Genomic DNA, 18,552 nt, shown 5'->3' with positions numbered 1-18,552 from the left:
GTTTCAGTTCCCAGGTCTGTGATATCTTATGGCAGCCCCAACAAAGGAATACATGAGTTTTCTGGATTCCTTTTGTTTGAAAAGCTTTGAAAATCTGTTTTCCAGAGAGAGGAAGACTGGGGTGAAAACAATAAATCATTTGTGCATGTGTAATTCTCAGCTTCTGATTATAAATGTAATACATGCTCATGTAAAATTAAAAACATGGAAAAACCATGAAGATCTCAAAATTCACATACAAAGTCATCACCTCTAAATACTGGCTTAACATTTAGTGGAATCTTTTTAGTCTTTCTCTATGCATAATATTTCTGATAACAAAAGTCATACTATGTATGCAATCTTAATTTTACTTTATTTCCTTTGGTAAAATGGAATGGAAAACATGTAATTAATACATTTTCATGAACATTATTTGACTGGCTACCTGAGATTATATGTTATAGTTTTCTATTCCATTCTCTTATTTGGGGACATTTTACATTATCTCTTTAACTATATTATTTATTTATTTTTTAAATGGCTTTTTAAAAAAAAGGTTTTATTTATTTATTTGACGGAGAGAGAGAGAGAGAGAGAGAGATCACAAGTAGGCAGAGAGGCATCCAGAGAGAAAGGGGGAAGCAAGGTCCCCGCTGAGCAGAGAGCCCGATGCAGGGCTGGATCCCAGGACCCTGAACAGAGCTTAACCCACTGAGCCACCAGGTGCCTCTGTTTTTGTTTTTTTAAAGTAACCTCTACACCCAGCATGGGACTTGAACTCACAACCTTGAGATCAAGGGTCCCATGCTCCACCAGCTGAGCCAAGCAGGCACCCCTTATCCATTTTAAATAGTGCTGTGATGTACATCGTTGGGCACCAAGTTTCTCAGTATTTTGGATTTTACCTTTAGCACAGATTAGCTGGTCAACTCGTGAATGTTTCCCAGTCTCATGATGAGCATTTCTAGACTGATTTACTTTAAAGCTTGCAGCAAGGTGCTTTCTAATCAGCCCTGCACATAGACTCCTATGTGTAGGCACTTGCTGCGTCCTTGCCAGCACTGAATATTCTCATTAAATAACTTTTTCTGGTATTTTTGAGAGGTGAAATGATAGCACATTGTTTGGAGGGAAACAACATATGTCTATGCTTGGCATGTATTACACAATGCCCGTGGGCTACTATGAAGAGTGTTATTACTCTGAAACGGGTAACCATGACCATAATTTAGCTTCTTCTTGGGCTCAGAGGTAACATCACACCACCATCCATTGTTGTGATATCGCCGAAGATTCAGGAAGGAAGAGATCAGAGTTAAAACAGAGGAAAAGCTAAGGGGCTTCACTGAGAACATCCTGATGTCAAGTTAACTTTTTAACTTTTGTTCTTTTGTCTCTTCTGCATTTGTTTCTACATGTTCTCCTGGTCATGGACTAACTCTGTCTTCCTTAGGAGTTCATTCTGAAGACGCCTGGCTGGCTTAGTCAGCAGAGAATATGCCTCTTGATCTTGGGGTTATAAATTTGAGCCCCACAGTGGGGACAGAGATTACTTAAAAATAAAACCTTAAAAAAAAAAAAAAGGAATTCATTCCTGAAGCTGGATTCTGAGTGTCTTTCCTGGGGAAATTATCCTCTTTTTCCTCCCCCAGCTTCACTGAGGTATAGCGGACATATAACATTGTGTTAGTTTAAGGTGTATTGTGTACTGACATGACATACTTATATATTACAAAATGATCACCACCATAGAGTCAGCTAACTCCTCCATCACATCACTAACTACTAATTCTTTTTTGTGGTGAGAATTTTTAAGATGTATTCTCTTAAGAATTTTCAAGAATATGGTTCAGTTATATTGGCTGTAATCACCGCACTGTACATTATTAGGCCCAGAGGGCTTACTCGTCTTCAGACTGAAACTTTACTCTTTGACCAGCAGCTCTCAGGCGCTGGTGATCACCATTTTAGTCTCTGATTTTCACTTAGCACAATGCCCTCAAGTTTCCATCTATGTTGTCGCAATTAATAGGATTTCTTTCTTTCTCATGGCTAAACACATTCCACGGGGTCTGTGGGGTATGTGTGTGTATGTGTAAGATTCTCTATCTAGTCATCCTTTGACAGAAACCATTGTTGTTGTTTCCACTATTGTGAGCAATGCTTCAATGAGTATGGGAGTGCAGACATCTCTCACAGATCTTGTTTTGATTTCCTTTGGATATGTACCCAGAAGTGGGATTGCTCAATCATACGGCAGTTCTATTTTTAATTTTTTGAGAAGACTTCATACTGTTTTCCATAGTGGTTACAGTGATTTATAGTCCCACCAATAAGGCACAAGCATTCCCTTTTGTCTACACCTTCACCTACACTTGTTATCTTTTTAAATGATAGCCATTCTAACAGGTGTGAGGTGATACCTCGCTGTGGTCTTGATTTGCATTCTCCTGATGATTAACGACGTCAAGCACTTTTTCATGTACTTGTTAGCCACTTGTGTGTCTTTGGAAAAATGTCTGTTCAGATCCTTTGCCCACGTTTTAATCAGAATTTTTGTTTTTGCTTTTGCTCTTCAGTTGTATGAGTTCTATATGTTTTGGGTATTAACCCCTTATCAGATATATGATTGACAAATATTTTCTCCCATTGCATAGGTTGTCTTTTCATCTTGTTGATGGTTCCCTTTCCTGAGCAGAAGCTTTTTAGTTTGATGTAGTCCCACTTGTTTAGCTTTGTTTCTTTGGTCAAATTGAAAAAAACATTGCTAAGAATGATATCAATGAGTTATCCCTTATATTTTTCTTCTAGGAATTTCACAGTTTCAGATCTTGTGTTTAAGTCTTTTAATCCATTTTGAGTTGATTTTTGTGCATGGTGTAAGATACGGGTCCAATTTCATTCTTTTGCATATGGCCTCCCAGTTTTCCCAGCACCATTTATTAAAGAGACAATCCTTTCCCCATTATGTATTCTTGGAAACTGTCAAAAATTAATTGACCATATATGCTTGGGTTCATTTCTGGGTTCTCTACATTGTTCCATTGACCTATGTGTGTTTTTATGCCAATACACACTGTTTTGATTACTATGTCTTTTTAATGTAATTTGAAATCAGGATGTGTGGTGTCTCCAGCTTTGTTCTTTCTTAAGATTGCTTTGGCTTTGGGGTGCCTGGGTGGCTCAGTGGGTTAAGCTCTGCCTTCAGCTCAGGTCATGATCCCAGGGTCCTGGGATCGAGCCCCACATCGGGCTCTCTGCTCCGTGGGGAGCCTGCTTCTTCCTCTCTCTCTGCCTGCTGCTCTGCCTACTTGAGATCTCTGTCAAATAAATAAATAAAATCTTAAAAGAAAAAAAGATTGCTTTGGCTTTTTGAGGTCTTTTGTGATTCGATACAAATTTGAGGACTGTTTGTACTGTTTCTGTAAAAAATGTCATCAGAATTTTGTTAGGGACTGTACTGTATCTCTAAATTGCTTTGGGCATTTTAACAATATTAATTCTTCCATTTATTTATGGCTTCTTCTATTTCTTTCCTCAATGTATTATAGTTCTCAGTATACAGATCTTTCACCTCCTTGGTTAAATTTTATTCCTAAGTATTTTATTCTTTTTGATGTTATTATAAATAGGACTGTTACCTTAATATTTTCCTTGATAGATTGTTGTTAGTGTATAGAAAAATAAATGATTTTTTATATTGATTTTGTATCCTGCAACTTTACTGAATTTGTTGTATTAGTTCTCATAATTTTTTGGTGGAGTCTTCAGGGTTCTCTACATGGAATTTCATGTCATCTGCAAATAGAAACCATTTTACTTCTTCCTTTCCAATTTGAATATCTTTTATTTCATTTGCTTGCCTAATTTCTCTGGCTAGGATTTCCAATACTACGTGGAATAAAGCTGGTGACAGCCAGTGTCCTGTCTTGTTCCTGATCATGTAGGAAAATCTCTCAGCTTTTCACCTTTCAGTATGGTAGCTGTAGATTTGTCTTATATGACCTTTATTGACCACCATTTTAGTCTCTATATGTTCCCTCTATAGGGAAGTATGTTCCCTCTATAGCCACTTTGTTGAGACTTTTTTTTTTTAATCACGAATGGATTTTAAATTTTGTCAACTGCTTTTTCTGCTTCATTCTGTTAATTTGGTGTACCATACTATTGATTTGTGTCTGTTGAACCATCCTTGTACCCCTGGAATAAATTCTACTTGATTATGGTATGTGGGTTTTAATGTATTGTCAAATTTGGTTTGCTAATATTTTGTTGAAGACTTTAGCATCTATTGTTCATCAGGGATATTGGTCTGCAATTTTCTTTTCTGGTAGTATCCTTGTCTGGTTTTGGTATCAGGGTAATGTTTGCCTTGTAAAGTAAGTTTGAAGTTCCCTCCTCTTTTATATTTTCAAAAGGGTTTGAGAAGAACTGGTATTAATTAATTCTTAATTGAAATATAAATAAATAATTATGTATAATTAATATGTTATCAATATGAACATTAATCACCATAATTATAGTCATCAAATATTATTCATTATCAATCATATTAATTAATTAAAAATTATTATATGATTGATCATCTTAATTGAGACTGGTTAATTATTAGTTATTACTAATTCTTAATAATTCATTGGTAGAATTTTCCAATGAAATTATATGGCCCAAGACTTTTCTCTGCTGGGAGATTTTTAATTACTGATTCAATCTCTTTACTAGTAATTGACTTGTTGGTATTTTCTATTTCTTCATGAGTTAGTCTTGTTAGGTTTTGTGTTTCTAAAAATTTGTCCATATTTTCTAGGTTTTCTGGTTTGTTGGTGTATTCATAGTAGTCTCTTATAATCATTTGTATTTCTGTAATATCAATTGTAAAGTCTTCATTTTCATTTCTAATTTTATCTACCTCAGTCCTCTCTCTTTCTTTTTTGGTTAGTCTTCCTGAAGATTTGTCAATTTTATTTATTTATTTTTTAAAAACCACAGTTCCAGGGTGCCTGGGTGGCTCAGTTGGTTACGTGACTGCCTTTGACTCAGGTCATGATCCCGGAGTCCTGGAATCGAGTCCCACATCAGGCTCCCAGCTCACATGGGGAGTCTGCTTCTCCCTCTGACCTCCCCTCTCATGCTCTCTTGCTCTCTCTCTCTCTCTCAAATAAATAAATAAAATCTTTAAAAAAAAAAACAAAACAAAACACAACTCCTGGTTTCATTGTTCTCTTCTATTGTCTTTTTAGTCTCTACTTAATTTATTTCTGCTCTGATTTTGTTATTTCCTTCTTCTAACTTTGAGCTTAGCTTGTTTCTTCTAGTTCACTGAGGTATAAAGTTCAATTTATTTATTTGAGATTTTTTTTTCCCTTAATGTATGTGTTTATCGTTACAAACTCCCTCTTAGAACTGCCTTTGCTGCATCCCCTAAATTTTGGTATGTGGTGTTTTCATTTCCATTTGTCTCAAGGTATTTTGATTTTTTCTTTCCATTTCCATTTGACCCATTCGTTACTCAGGAATACATTGTTTAGTTTTCACATATTTGTGAAAACAGGTGGACTGCATCAGCACCACCTCATCATTAAACCGTGGGAGAATACTTTCTACTACCATCTGGGACTTTGATCTAAGTACGAAATTTCCAAAAGATTTTCCTGAAATCACCAGGGCTTCAAATAAGGAATCTGGCTCACATGATATTTTTCTTTTATGAAAGGTGGGCATATGTAACAACAGGGGGCAATGGAGTCCTTCACTGAAGTTACACCTGTGAAATGAGGTCATAGGTGAGTCTATTGTTTGACACTGCTCCATAGTTTCAAATATTTAAGAACCAGAAATATTTTAAACAGCTGGTATAGATGATCGTCAATATTTATTTTCTTGTGTTTGCAATTTGGAAGTCATAAATCAGTATCTCTTTTATTTTCAGAAGGACAGTCCACTTAATACAGGATTTATATCAAGGGATGGTATCAGGAATCCATTTAGGTTTGCGGCATTCTGGACAGACCATCATAGAAGACGGCACATACTGACGTTCCTCAGACATCCGTGGAACACCTACTACATGTATGTTTAAGAGAAGGTGGGCCTGGTTAAGGTAGACATGAAGACAAAAAGGTAGGGTCCCAGTCCTTTAGGGCACAGCGAATAGTCTCACTGCCTTTCTATTGTAACCCTGAAGTCACATTTAGGATTTCTTTTTCAATTGTTCCCTTAGTTCCATGCCCTTCTTTTCAGATGGTTTCTGCTTCCTCCAGTGTCCCAGTCTCTGCTACCAACACTGCCTGCCCCAGTGCTGATGCTCTCTCCAGTTTCCTTCTTCCTGTCTTGCATGGAACCCCCTTGGTCTATGATGTGAAAGACTGCCCCTTTCTCTCTTTTCCTTTCTTCCCCTCTCTCTTCCTCTTTCTTTCAAATCAACAGAGCACGCTTTTCTTCCACATGAGATATTATTTTGTTAGGTCCCTGGTTCTTCTCAAACTTTGCTTATTTGTTTGTTTGTGAGAAGAACCCCAGATATGTAGCAGAACTTCCAGATTCTGGTCCAGGCTCTATTTCACCAGACTGTGACTTTGAGTAAGTAACAAGGAGTCATTTTTATCTGTCATATATAGATGATCTACTTAGGTTTCTTTTGGTTCAAACATTTCAAAATGTCCAAACTGCCTGAATGTGTTGTGAAACTTAATGAATGAATGCATAAACCTTCCGCTGATGGAACATGTGCAAGGGGCGGGTGGAGGGGGAGGAAGCCAGATAAACACATTTGTCCCTTGATGTCTGCCTTTTAGGAAAAGAATTCTTACTCACCAACTGCTCAATGAGTGTTCACATTTACGGAAACACTGCCCCCAGAGGAAAGAAACCATTGAGAAGTTACTCATTCTAATAATCTTCATTCTAGGAAAAACATTTTAAAGGTTGAAAATCTAGGATTTAGGGGGCTATCATTACTCAAGGTGAGTTGAGTGTTTTTATGATAGTGAAAAGAGAAACTGCGCTGCCTTTCATTTTGAAGTAAGTTCAAATGTAAAGAAAAGTTGCAAGAATAGTACAAAGAACTCCCGTGTGCCCAAAGTTCCCCCAGTTTTCCAACTGCTAGTATTTTACCACATTTATTTTATCACTCACTCTCTTTATATATATATATATATATATATATACACACACAGTATTTTTAATAGTTAGTACTGAAGTAACTAAATATTTGTAAAAACTAAAAACGAAGAAAACTAAGTAGTGATATGTGTGCTGTAAAAATCTAAACTTTTGATGTAAAATAATAATTATGATTTGAAATCTATCTCCTCCTGTGCTTTCTATCCAAAGCAGATCTCAACGATCCTGTTGATTTTTACATAAATGTTAATGGGAAGCCACATCATTAACTTGGGAAGACACAGGTCACTGATTCAGAATTCGGCAAGTAAATTATTGAGAAACTATTTTGGATAATTTGTAATAAAACATACTTGTTTTATTTTATATATATTTAATGAAATTTTGGGGGAAAAGTTTTAAATGGTGCTTCCTAGAGCAGCTTCCTTTTTCAGAAAAACACAAAAGGGAACAATGTATGTTAATGTGAACATTCTTTTTTTTTTCAAATGAACATTTTTTAAAAAGATTATTTATGTATTTATTTGACTTCGGAGATCACAAGTAGGCAGAGAGGCAGGCAGAGAGGGAGAGGAGGAAGCAGGCTCCCTGCTGAGCAGAGAACCGGACATGGGGCTCAATCCCAGGACCCTGAGATCATGACCTGAGCCAAAGGCAGAGGCTTTAGTCCACTGAGCCACCTAGGTGCCCCTAAGGTGAACATTCTAACGTAGGCACTTTTTGTATAGGATACCTACTCTTGAAAACTCTTCAAAAGCTATAAAAGATCTTACAAATTTATATTCTACTGGCAGGTGACAGTTTTTGGCTTATAAGGATCAGTTTTGTCAATAGTAGGCTCGAACCTGACATGAAGAAAACTAGAGTCATTGAATAGATCTATGCTCCCAATCATGTATTCCTTTAAAAATTATTTTATATCATAATGAAAATATATATTTTTAATTTTTTAAACATTAAAAAATTTTTAAAAATATTTTATTTATTTGATAGAGAGAAATCACAAGTAGGCAGAGAGGCAGGCAGAGAGAGAGAGGAGGAAGCAGGCTCCCTGCTGAGCAGAGAGCCTGATGTGGGGCTCGATTCCAGGGTCCTGGGATCGTGACCTAAGCAGAAGGCAGAGGCTTAACCCACTGAGCCACCCAGGCGCCCCATGAAAATATTTTTAAAAAGTTTGAAAACAATACCAAATTATCAAAATAAGTACCACAAATCCTCACATCACATTAGAGGTGCTGACCCAACTTCACTGACAAAAGAGAAACTGTGTGTGCAGCACGGATGTGGGGCAAGGGATGAGGGGGACACAGGAGCCCAGGAGGCAGCCTGCCAAGAGCCAGCAGGAGAGCTGCGAGCTGCTGTAGGGATGCTCCACACACGGACCCAATCACTTGGATATCAACTTCCAAACTCGCTCAGTATGTGAGAAGTTTAAGGAACATTTGTATGTGATCTCAAATAGTAACCCAAACCTTGGCTAAGCATTTAAACAGCAAGATGTTTTGTATCAAGGGTTTCTTTGTTTTTTTTGTTTTTTCCCTGAAGATTTTATTTTATTTGAGAGAGAGAGAGAGAGAGAGAGAGCACAAGTAGGGTAAGTGGGAGGGAGTGAGAAAGGGAGAGGGATAAGCAGACTCCCTGCTGAGCAGAGTCCAACGAGGGGCTCAATCCCACAATCCTGAGATCATGACCTGAGTCGAAGTCATATGTTTAACGGACTGAGCCACCCAGGTGTCCATTGCTGTATCAAAGGTTTCTTAAATGCATGGCTGTTTTAATGCTTAAAGAAAATGCCTATAAAATGGCCTTTATCACTTGGAGAGCTAAAATAAGATGAATGCTACCACCACTGCCCACATATGGTTTGTTTCATGGGGAAGAAATTTGGATATGAAATAGAAATTCGCATTTTGCCAGCAAAACAACTTGAAGAGATTCATAAGGGATCTACTTGAATTACCCCCACATTTTTTTTTTTATCAGATGACTGACTCTTTTTACTTTGTAACGTAAAAAAAAGTTGAAAGTGTAGATACTGTATAATGGATGGATTTTTGTTCTTTGTAATTGCCACAAGTTATGTGTTGGAGCCCATATTCAACATCTCAAAAGCTTCAAACTTTAGGCTATGAACAGCTGGAGAGGAAAGTCATATACATTACTTACTCCCAGAGAAGCCAGAGCCATAATTGCAGTTCTTGTTTCCATTATGTGCTGTAAATGGTTTCCTGCTTATAAAATGACTTCCAAATTTTAATTCTAAACCCATGGGCAGATATATAAATGATATATGTACATCCTTGTACAGAACAAATATTAATAGCTCACTTTAAAAATGAAGTTTAGTTCCATTAATAGCCAGGAAGATGTGTTCCCGTAATGGATAAGAATGTTCCCCTTTGGTATAAGTCGGAGTAGAAGCAAGTAGAGTGAATCTTCAAGACTCTAGAACAACACTTTGTAGAATACCTAACGGGCTCCAAAGAACAATGGCATTTGTTCCAGCTCAAACAGATGCCCATTGGTGACTCATCAATGGTTGGTTGTTCATTCCCCTTGATTTGAAACAAACTTCTAGGGAACGGGGTTCATTTCTTTTGAATGTGCTGCACCACCATTGTTACACCATAGTGCCCGACTGAAAGAACAGACAAAACCCACCAACTACAGCATCAGCTTGATTCCAACTTGAAGAGAACTTCAAGCTTTCTATCACACTTTGATTACCAGTGTCCTCTCTCTCACATTGAAGAAAGGCAGAAAACAAACAAAACAAGCAAACAGAGGCAGAATTTGGCTAACAGTCCGTGTGACAGAAGCAGAATCTTGGCTAACAGCCAGTGTGAAGGCTACTGTAGAGAGAGAGGCCTCCCTTACCAGACTTGGAGCACCTTGTTTGCTGCCCTTTGAGCTGCTAACTAAAAGCTTCTGGAAAAATATGGGAGTAGACATCCCAAAATGATGCCAATACGAACATAATAGGGAAAGCTGATCCATGAACACCTTATTTGTCGAATTAAAAAAATTGACAGAATTAATGATACATTTTTCAGCTGCAACTCACTTAGAGGAGTTTGAATCTTGAACATTAAAAGGTTACAACTATACTCTTAATGTCTATTTGTAGGGATGGGGGCTGCGATTGTTATTTGATTTTCAGACCACTATTTTTAGATATAAAATTGTCCCTTTAAATTTTGTTAAAATCAATATATTTAAAACAGTTCACCTAGTGCTGGAAAAGGACGGCAGCTTCAGCATCAAACTCCAGAACAATTTCAGGAGTTATGTGTTCTTGAAAACTATCCACCCAGCAAACTAGGGATTAAGTCAGTGCCATAAATTCATTCACTAAAAATTTAGTCTATTGATTACTGGTATTACTGTAGTCTATTGATTATTGTTTTAACGGAAAGTAAAGGGGGAGGGGCACCTGGGTGGCTCAGGAGTCTGGACTCTTGATTTCTGCACAGATCTTGATCTCAGGGTTGTGAGTTCAAGCCCTGTAGCAGGGCCAGCCCTGCACATCTGGCACAGGTTCTCTCAATGGTAACATTAACAGCAACAAAAAGGAAGTAATGGGAAAACGATATTCAAAATACCTTTATAACCAACTTTGCTGAAGTGTCCCATATTATTAATTAATTAATTGATATATTACAAATACAAATAATACACAGGAGTGTCCTGTATATGACCTATCAGTTAACTCGGGCTAACTAAGGAAACCCTTTCCTTATATATGCTCATTGGAACATAAATAAAGGTTCTGATGTTGTAGGACTGACTGTCTGTAGAGATAATGTCTGTTGGTTTAAATAGAACCAGAAGCTGTTTCATCTGTGAAGGTGTTGCCTGAGGCTTCTGTCTTGCTCAGACTGCTCAGATTATCTGAATGTCCATAAAATCGAGAGTGGTATGTCTTACCGATAAGCAATAACGGAACTATTAAATCAAGGTGCACTCGAGTCAAACCTATGATTATATTGGATCAAGAAAATGTGACCATGACTTTAATTAATGTTTTGGCTTAACAGCTATTTCTCACTTACAGAAATCAGAGTAAGTGCATTCTTTATTTTGTTTGTTTTTTAAGATTTTATTTATTTATTTGACAGAGAGAGAGAGAAAGAGATCACAAGTAGGCAGAGAGGTAGGCAGAGAGAGAGGAGGAAGCAGGCTCCCTGCTGAGCAGAGAGCCCGATGTGAGGCTCGATCCCAGGACCCTGAGATCATGACCTGAGCTGAAGGCAGAGGCTTTAACCCACTGAGCCACCCAGGCGCCCCAGAATAAGTACATTCCCGACCTGTGATAGCTACAACATGCACCTGTAGTTAGCATTTCTCAGTTACAATTTTTGCATTCACAGAGAAGTGACAGAGTGGGGAAAAACAAAACAAAACAAAACAAACATGTGCATGCACATGTTAAAATCTAGAGAATCACTGACTAATCCCATATCCAGCGAATCCCACATCAACGACCGGATCACTCAGCTGCCAATGCTTGGTCTATAAGATTAGGAAGCAGGGATTCTTGAGTAGTTACCCCAGGAAGGCACTTGAAAGGATTGTGAATGGCCTGGATTCTAGCTGAAATTTTAACCTGTTGGGGGCAATTTTGAGTTGTTCTGTTTTGAAAGTCTCTCAAGGATATTTAAAAGAGCCTTCCAGAATAGTTTCATTTGTATCAAGCCCAAAGGCAAAAAGCATTAAGAGCATTAGGATCATGGATAAAATTCAAGACTATCAAACAAAATGCACTGTTAACTATAACAACCTATAAAAAGTGAAAAGCAAACAATTATTGAAAATTATGGGGGTGCCTGGATGGCTCAGTCATAAGGCTTCTGCCTTTGGCTCAGGTCATGATCCCAGGGTTCTGGGATCGGGCCCCATGTCAGGCTCCTTGCTCAGCAGGAAGCCTGCTTCTCCCTCTCCCTCTTCCCTTGCTTGTGTTCTCTCTTGCAGTCTCTCTCTCTCTCTCTGACAAATAAATAAATAAAATCTCAAAAAACAAAAAGAAAATTATGTACATTGGTTTAAAGGTTAGTTCCAATAAAACCAGGTTCTAGCCTCAACCCCAAAAGAAAAGAATCACAGAGATCTCCCAAGACAGGCTGTTAATTAATCAGACAGTAAATAGATGAGGATGTACCCAGTTCCACAAGGGAGGTAATTCTAATAGAAGCCCTTTGAAAAGTCTAAACAAACAAACAGACAAAATTTACTTATTTCAGGCTCTGGTTAGAAAGGATTCTGTGACCACTGTGAGGAATTAAAACAAGATGACACTAATTTAATGAATATTCATTGAGTATTTGCTACATGTTGGGCTCTGAAGATACAAAATTAATTAAAACATAATCCTTGACCTCAGGGAGTCTGCAGCCTAGTGAGAAAGGCAGAATTATAAACCAAATATTTTTACTGGAGCCTAGAGGAGGGAAGACCATGAACAAGTCACATTAATTTTCTGGATTTCAGTAATGAGAAAGGAAATGTAACACGACATTCTGGCATGAGTAAGTGGGTGGACAGAGATGTCACTCACTGAAGAAGAAAGGTGACAAGTTCAGTTCCGGGTAAAGTTCTGGAAACTCGCTTAAATGGAGGCCAGGAATTCAAAAAGTGGGATTTGTGGGAGGTGGGGACTTGAGCATCACTAGCATGAAGGGATGAATGAAATAATGGAAACAGATGATCTTTCCTAGGGAGTGTAAGAGGGTCAAGGACAGAAAACTTCAGGGCAGTTAGCATTTAGGACAGTAATTCCCAACCTTGGCTGTATGTTGGAATAGAGTGGGAAAATTCAGAAGATATTGATGCCTGGGTCTCATCCCAAGAGACCTGATTTAACTGGTCTGGGAGAGGGTCTGGGCACTGGGATTTTACAAAGTTACCCAAGTCATTCTAATATGGAGCCAGGATTGAGAACTAATCATCTATGGGATGGTACAGAAAAAGTAACAGAAAAATGGTATTTGGGATGCCAGAGGAGGGGTCTTCCAGAAACACGTACCTGCCAACCACATTGAAAATTACAGTAAGGCTGATAACGGAGAGACTAAAATGTTTCTGATACAAATAATGACTGATGAGATTAGGAAAGCCCATTCCAGTTGGGCGGGGAATGTCAGTGCCAGATGCTACAAACTCAGCGTATGCAGGTGGGGCAGAAATCAATCCAGCGCAATGAATACCGAACATGCTTTCAAGAAGTTTGGCTATGAAGGGAAGAGAGAGGCCATGGCTAAGAGATAAGCAAGTTGGAGAAGGACTTTTTTTTTTAATGATTTTTAAAGATTTCATTATTTATCCAGACTGAGGGACGGCACTAGCAGAGAGCAGAGAGAGAAAGAGACAAAGCCAGAGACAGAGAATGAGAAAGAAGAGAAGGAATGAATATTTGGTGGACCAGCTCCTGGGGTAGATGAAAGCTATGCAAATACAGATAAAATCTTATATTTTTGTCCCCCCTCCTTTTTTTTATGGGCCCAAGAAATGTCAAGATCTAAATGTTTTCTTTTGGTACTAGTGTTCTCACAATGCAATTCTAAAGTAAATTCTCAATAAACCTATTCTGAATTGAAAGAGGTATATGTCCCTCTAATTTATCTCAAATTTAAATAAAAACTTTGGTTCTAATCTGTAAGCACAAAACAATTTCATACTATTAAAGGGAGCCCAATGACATACGAAATGATAGAAAATACGACCGCTTCTCTTAGACCTGATAAAATAGTTTAAATAATTTCAGTACTATGGCTTTGCCAAATGCAATTCAAGTAAGTCTCTGATTTTTGAAGCTGAATCATAAATTACACGTTGTACCCTGACAAAATTGCCATTTCGTGGCATTTGCATCAAACCCATTATCTTGTGTTCCGTTGCCTAGTTACAGGAATTCTGAAGTTTAATGCATTTTAGACGGATATTTAAATTTCACACAGAATTTCAGCTATGCAGTCTACAGAAAGAGGAACAGTTGGACACATCTGCTTCCTTAAATTTCCAAAGGAAACTTCTTTGTTTACACAGGTTCAGACCTGCTAGGTTTTCTGGCAGGGTGCATTCATTTTCAATGGAGGACATTCAATACCACACTTTGAGACACAACGAAATTAAACTTGTTTTCTGGTTTTGTTTTTGTTTTTACTAAACATACAGAGAAAAGAAAATCTTTCCTTTGCCAATCTGTTTAAGGTTTGAAAATTGTGAAGTCCTGCTTTGTTGGTAGAATTCTGCATATAACACATACACAGGCATGCCTCTCTATCGTGGCTTGACTTACCTGTTCCCAGGTGAACACATGTTGATTGAAATAATACTGAATTTGTTCATTTGCAATATTAATGCACAGCTGCTCAAAGGAGTTTTTTTTGAAATTTTCGAAGCCAAATATATCCAGAATACCGATGCTTAATTCATCACCATTCTCACTGGAAAATCGAAGAGGCAGGATTTTGAGTTCTTACTTTCTCAAGAGGGAATGTAGAGTGGGGTATCTTCAAGGATACTTTTGTGATTTAGCTAAGAAACTACTACCAAGACGGAGAGTGAAAATTTCTCCAATGAATAAAAAGTAGGTAGCATTAACTTTAATATATAAGAGATACATGATTTGCCTTGTACTACAGACACAGCTCCTTCACTTTCTCCTGGAGGTTCATGGGTGTAAGATCATAGCCCTGAGTCCTGAATCATAGGGAAAACCTGGCCAGCACTCCAAACACAGCCAAAATATGTTCAATAAAAATTATGGCAGAAAAGTAAAACTTCTGTGTAAGAGTATCTTTAGTCTTTCACTTTAGGACAATTAAAACATGTTGCTAAAAATATTTACCTCTCTTAAAGAATCAATATTTACTTTTGAGTTATTCATTCATAATTATTTAATATAGAATAAACAGTAACCTGGAGAAAGATATAAATATACTTGGATTTATTTTATAATCAAATACTTTAAAATGCGTTAAATATTATTTTATTATTTTTTTAAAAGATTTTATTTATCTGAGAGAGAGTGAGTGAGAAAGAGAGAGAGAGCATGAGCAGGGGGAGGGTCCAGACTCTCTGCTGAGCAGGGAGCCAGACCTGGGCAATCCCAGGGCTCCAGGATCTTGACTTTAGCCAAAGGCAGATGCTTAACCAACTGAGCCACCCAGGCACCCTAAGTAACTATTTTATAATTAAATATTCCAAAAGCATGCTTTTCCTGTTCCTCCAGAATAATCAATTCCTCTCTGTTCATTAAAAGTTAGATACTTGGTCAAAGGTTTATCCCTCCCCCAAGAAATATATGCATTGCAAAGTTACTTTCATGTCATTTTAAAAAGGAGAGAATAGAGGTGCCTGGGTGACCCTGCAGGTTGAGTGTCAAGACTCTTGGTTTTATCTTGGGTCTTAATCTCAGGGTCATGAGTTCAAATCCAGTGTGGAGCCTACTTGAAAAAAAATTGAGAGAGTATAAACATCTCTCTGTATTCACTATTTATGTAACCTAGGTTAACTCTCGGTGCTGTGTGAGGAGGTGATTTGGAAATGACTGCTGTTAGCTGCATGCTAAGAAGTGAAATATCTTCTCTGTATTTGGAAGAACTGACTGAACTTAGAATGCAAAGTTCCAGAACCCTGTGACGGGATGGACAAACGGAAAGCTATCCAAGTACTTCGGAAAATTCCTATTTATGAAGAGGGAGTATAAATTTTTGCTGGTTTAGTCAAAATTATAATTCTTTAAAAAACTGTTGTTCCACAGGATCCCACTGAAATAGATATTTAACTTGTCTAATAATGTGTTAGAACCAGGAGGACCTTGGAGTTGACCTTGTTCAGGGATTCTTAAACTGGGATCTGTTAATGGCCATCAAGGGTCTGGAGTCACAATCACGTGCCGTATTTTGGTAGGTAGGTGTACATTTTTTATTTTGGAGCGAAGAATGTAGTTTTCAAGAGATTCTTTAAAGGCTCCAAGTTACCTGCCAACAATTAAGACCACTGAGTTGTCATTCCACGCCCTTACTGAACAGGCTGAACAGGACAGATGCACAGAAAGGCAGTGACTTGCCCACGGCTGCACAACAAGTTAGCGGCAGAGCCCGGCACAGAATGCAGGCTCTTCGAAATCTTAAATGTAAATCTTTCCAGATTGAACTAAACTACTTGAATGGTCCTATTTTAGTTTCTTAAACGTTCTGTAAAAAAAAAAAAATTAAAAATCTAAGATTTGGATAGCTTCCTTTATTGTAGGGAAAGGAAAGTGACTAAGGAGGGACTAGGCTGGAGCCGAATTTTCAGCAGATCGCCTGCTTGGGTGGTACTCTTCCGGGTACCACTGAGGGGCCAGACATGCAGGTGGTAACTAACACAGCAAGGCTGTCTGTGGACTATACCGATACTGAAAATTCTCGAATGTTTCCATTTTCATCTGAAAGTGTGGCATCCTACAGATGGCTACACATGAACATACAAAGTATCTTGACCGTTAAATCCTAATGGGCAAATTGGATTTGATTTGCAGACCCAGTGAGATAGGCTACAGGGAGGCAAGAAGCAATTCTGAGGGATCCAGAGTTGAGAACAGGGAGGAATAATGGACACTCTCTGAGGCATTTTGGATAATGTTATGGTGTGGTATGTATTTTAGCGGAAAAATGAGAGTGAGTTACTCATCTGAAATGTGTATAAAATGGTCTTTTATGCTTAGCAAGCAAATGTGAGCAAGGTAACTTAGGGTCAGCAGCTATCTTATTTTTGTGTGTACAGATTTCTACAGATTCTATAATTTGTGGCAGAACAAAGATTTAGGTGTAAATGTAGGGAATTATATCTACGCACAACTCCTGGTAGGTACACAGACAGTATTCAGTTAATGGTGGCTGTGATTCTTTATTTCTAAGATGAGGGCATAGACTTATGGTCAAATAACATTATTGTTTAGATAAGGGTTCTGTCATTTACTATTTATTTAGAGTGTTTCTGAACCAAATTTCATTACAGGTCATAAGACCTACCCTTACAGGGCTATGGTGACAGTTAAAATATAAAGTTTTCCTTTGTCTTCAAGAGTTAATATGATCCCTTAGAACAAAGAAAACATGAAAAAAAAAACCTGCTAAAATGACATTTCATGCAAGTATCAAATGGTTTATACTTCACAACACACTCTCTTATTAAAAGAACATATACATGGATAAGACGTCACAGGAAAAATTCACTTTCTATTATGTTTGCTCATGTTGCTACTATTTTATGTTCAGCACTTAAAAAATTTTATAGCTATCTGGCCAAATAAAGTGCTACTAGGAAATAAAGCAGATCTATTGAAAGAGAACTTTAATAACGACACAGTAACATTAGGAACATCCTCGGAAGGACTCCCATACAAATCTGTAAATTAGAAAACAGATCTACATCACGTGACATTTGGGGAAAAAATGTCTGCATAGGAATTTTACCTTAGTGAGGCGCCATGCTTCAGTAAGCTGTTGATATGATTGACTATCCAACTAAAGAGCCGCCCGTATAAAGTTTTCGCCATGGCGTCTCGGACGTCAGTGGCTTTTTCTACGGTATTGGGTCGTATGATGGTTTCTCCTCTAGTGACCACACAGTGGGAGGTGAGAGCTTCTTGGAGCTCATCTGCCTGAATGCAAAGCAGAGAAGCAGCTGGAAGGAAGAACCAGAGGTGCTGTTAGAAAAAGTCACCGCCATGCAGTCGCTTCCCATAGAATGAAAACGTCTCAGTCTGCCTTCTTCCAATGACATGAAATAAATACGGGAAGACTTCATAATGTAAAAATAAGTTCCTTTACAGTAGTTGTCCTGGGTCTTGATCATTTTTCTCTACTTGACTGGTCAAATGTAGGCTGCTGTATAATACAGCACAACCCAGACTGAACTGGCTAACAGCAGGGAAAACATTCGCACCAGCCAGTGGCTGTTTATGGAATGCCAAACATAATGTCATTGAATTATGTTAAATAATGTAAAATTTAAATTATTCATTTAAATAAAGAATAGATTTGGGATAATTTCGATACCCATCATTACATACATATTTTTTTAAATGCAGAAATTAATTGGAAGATTACTTAGACTTTAGGAATAAACCCAAATAAATGTATTTTATGTATCTTCTGCACTATTTAACCAAAAAAGCATAAACCTTATCTTGACAGACAGACACACACACACACACACACACATATATATTTAATCATACTACTACTCAGTTATACATTTTAACTACTGAAGTTTGTTAAAATGTGATGCCTGGAACATTTACTTATATTTAATGATAAATATCACAGGGAATTTTAAATAAATAATATTTAAATTCAGTGGAGAAACTCATTTTTGAATATAGTAAATATCTTTAACCCAAACTATTACATGACAGACTATTTTTTAAAATCAATGGTTCTCCTTTCAAATTATTTTCAA

The 18,552-nt window shown here is 37.5% G+C and overlaps 1 protein-coding gene across 1 annotated transcript in view; it reads right to left on the bottom strand.

Annotated features, from left to right (window-relative positions):
• Positions 1-18,552, bottom strand: part of MYO3A (myosin IIIA) — a 218,340-nt gene that overhangs the window by 74,949 nt on the left and 124,839 nt on the right. Inside the window, exons 17-18 of the mRNA XM_044227979.1 lie at positions 17,565-17,775; positions 14,399-14,546 (exon numbers count right to left, since the gene is read on the bottom strand). Coding sequence (XP_044083914.1) covers positions 14,399-14,546; positions 17,565-17,775 — 359 coding nt within the window. The remainder of the gene's footprint in view (positions 1-14,398; positions 14,547-17,564; positions 17,776-18,552) is intronic.

The sequence above is a fragment of the Neovison vison genome, chromosome 12 (genome assembly GCF_020171115.1).
Source record: "Neovison vison isolate M4711 chromosome 12, ASM_NN_V1, whole genome shotgun sequence".
Classification (NCBI taxonomy): Eukaryota; Metazoa; Chordata; class Mammalia; order Carnivora; family Mustelidae; genus Neogale; species Neogale vison.
The sequence above is the reverse complement of the archived record's forward strand: the minus strand, read 5'-3'. Positions and strand labels throughout refer to the sequence as shown.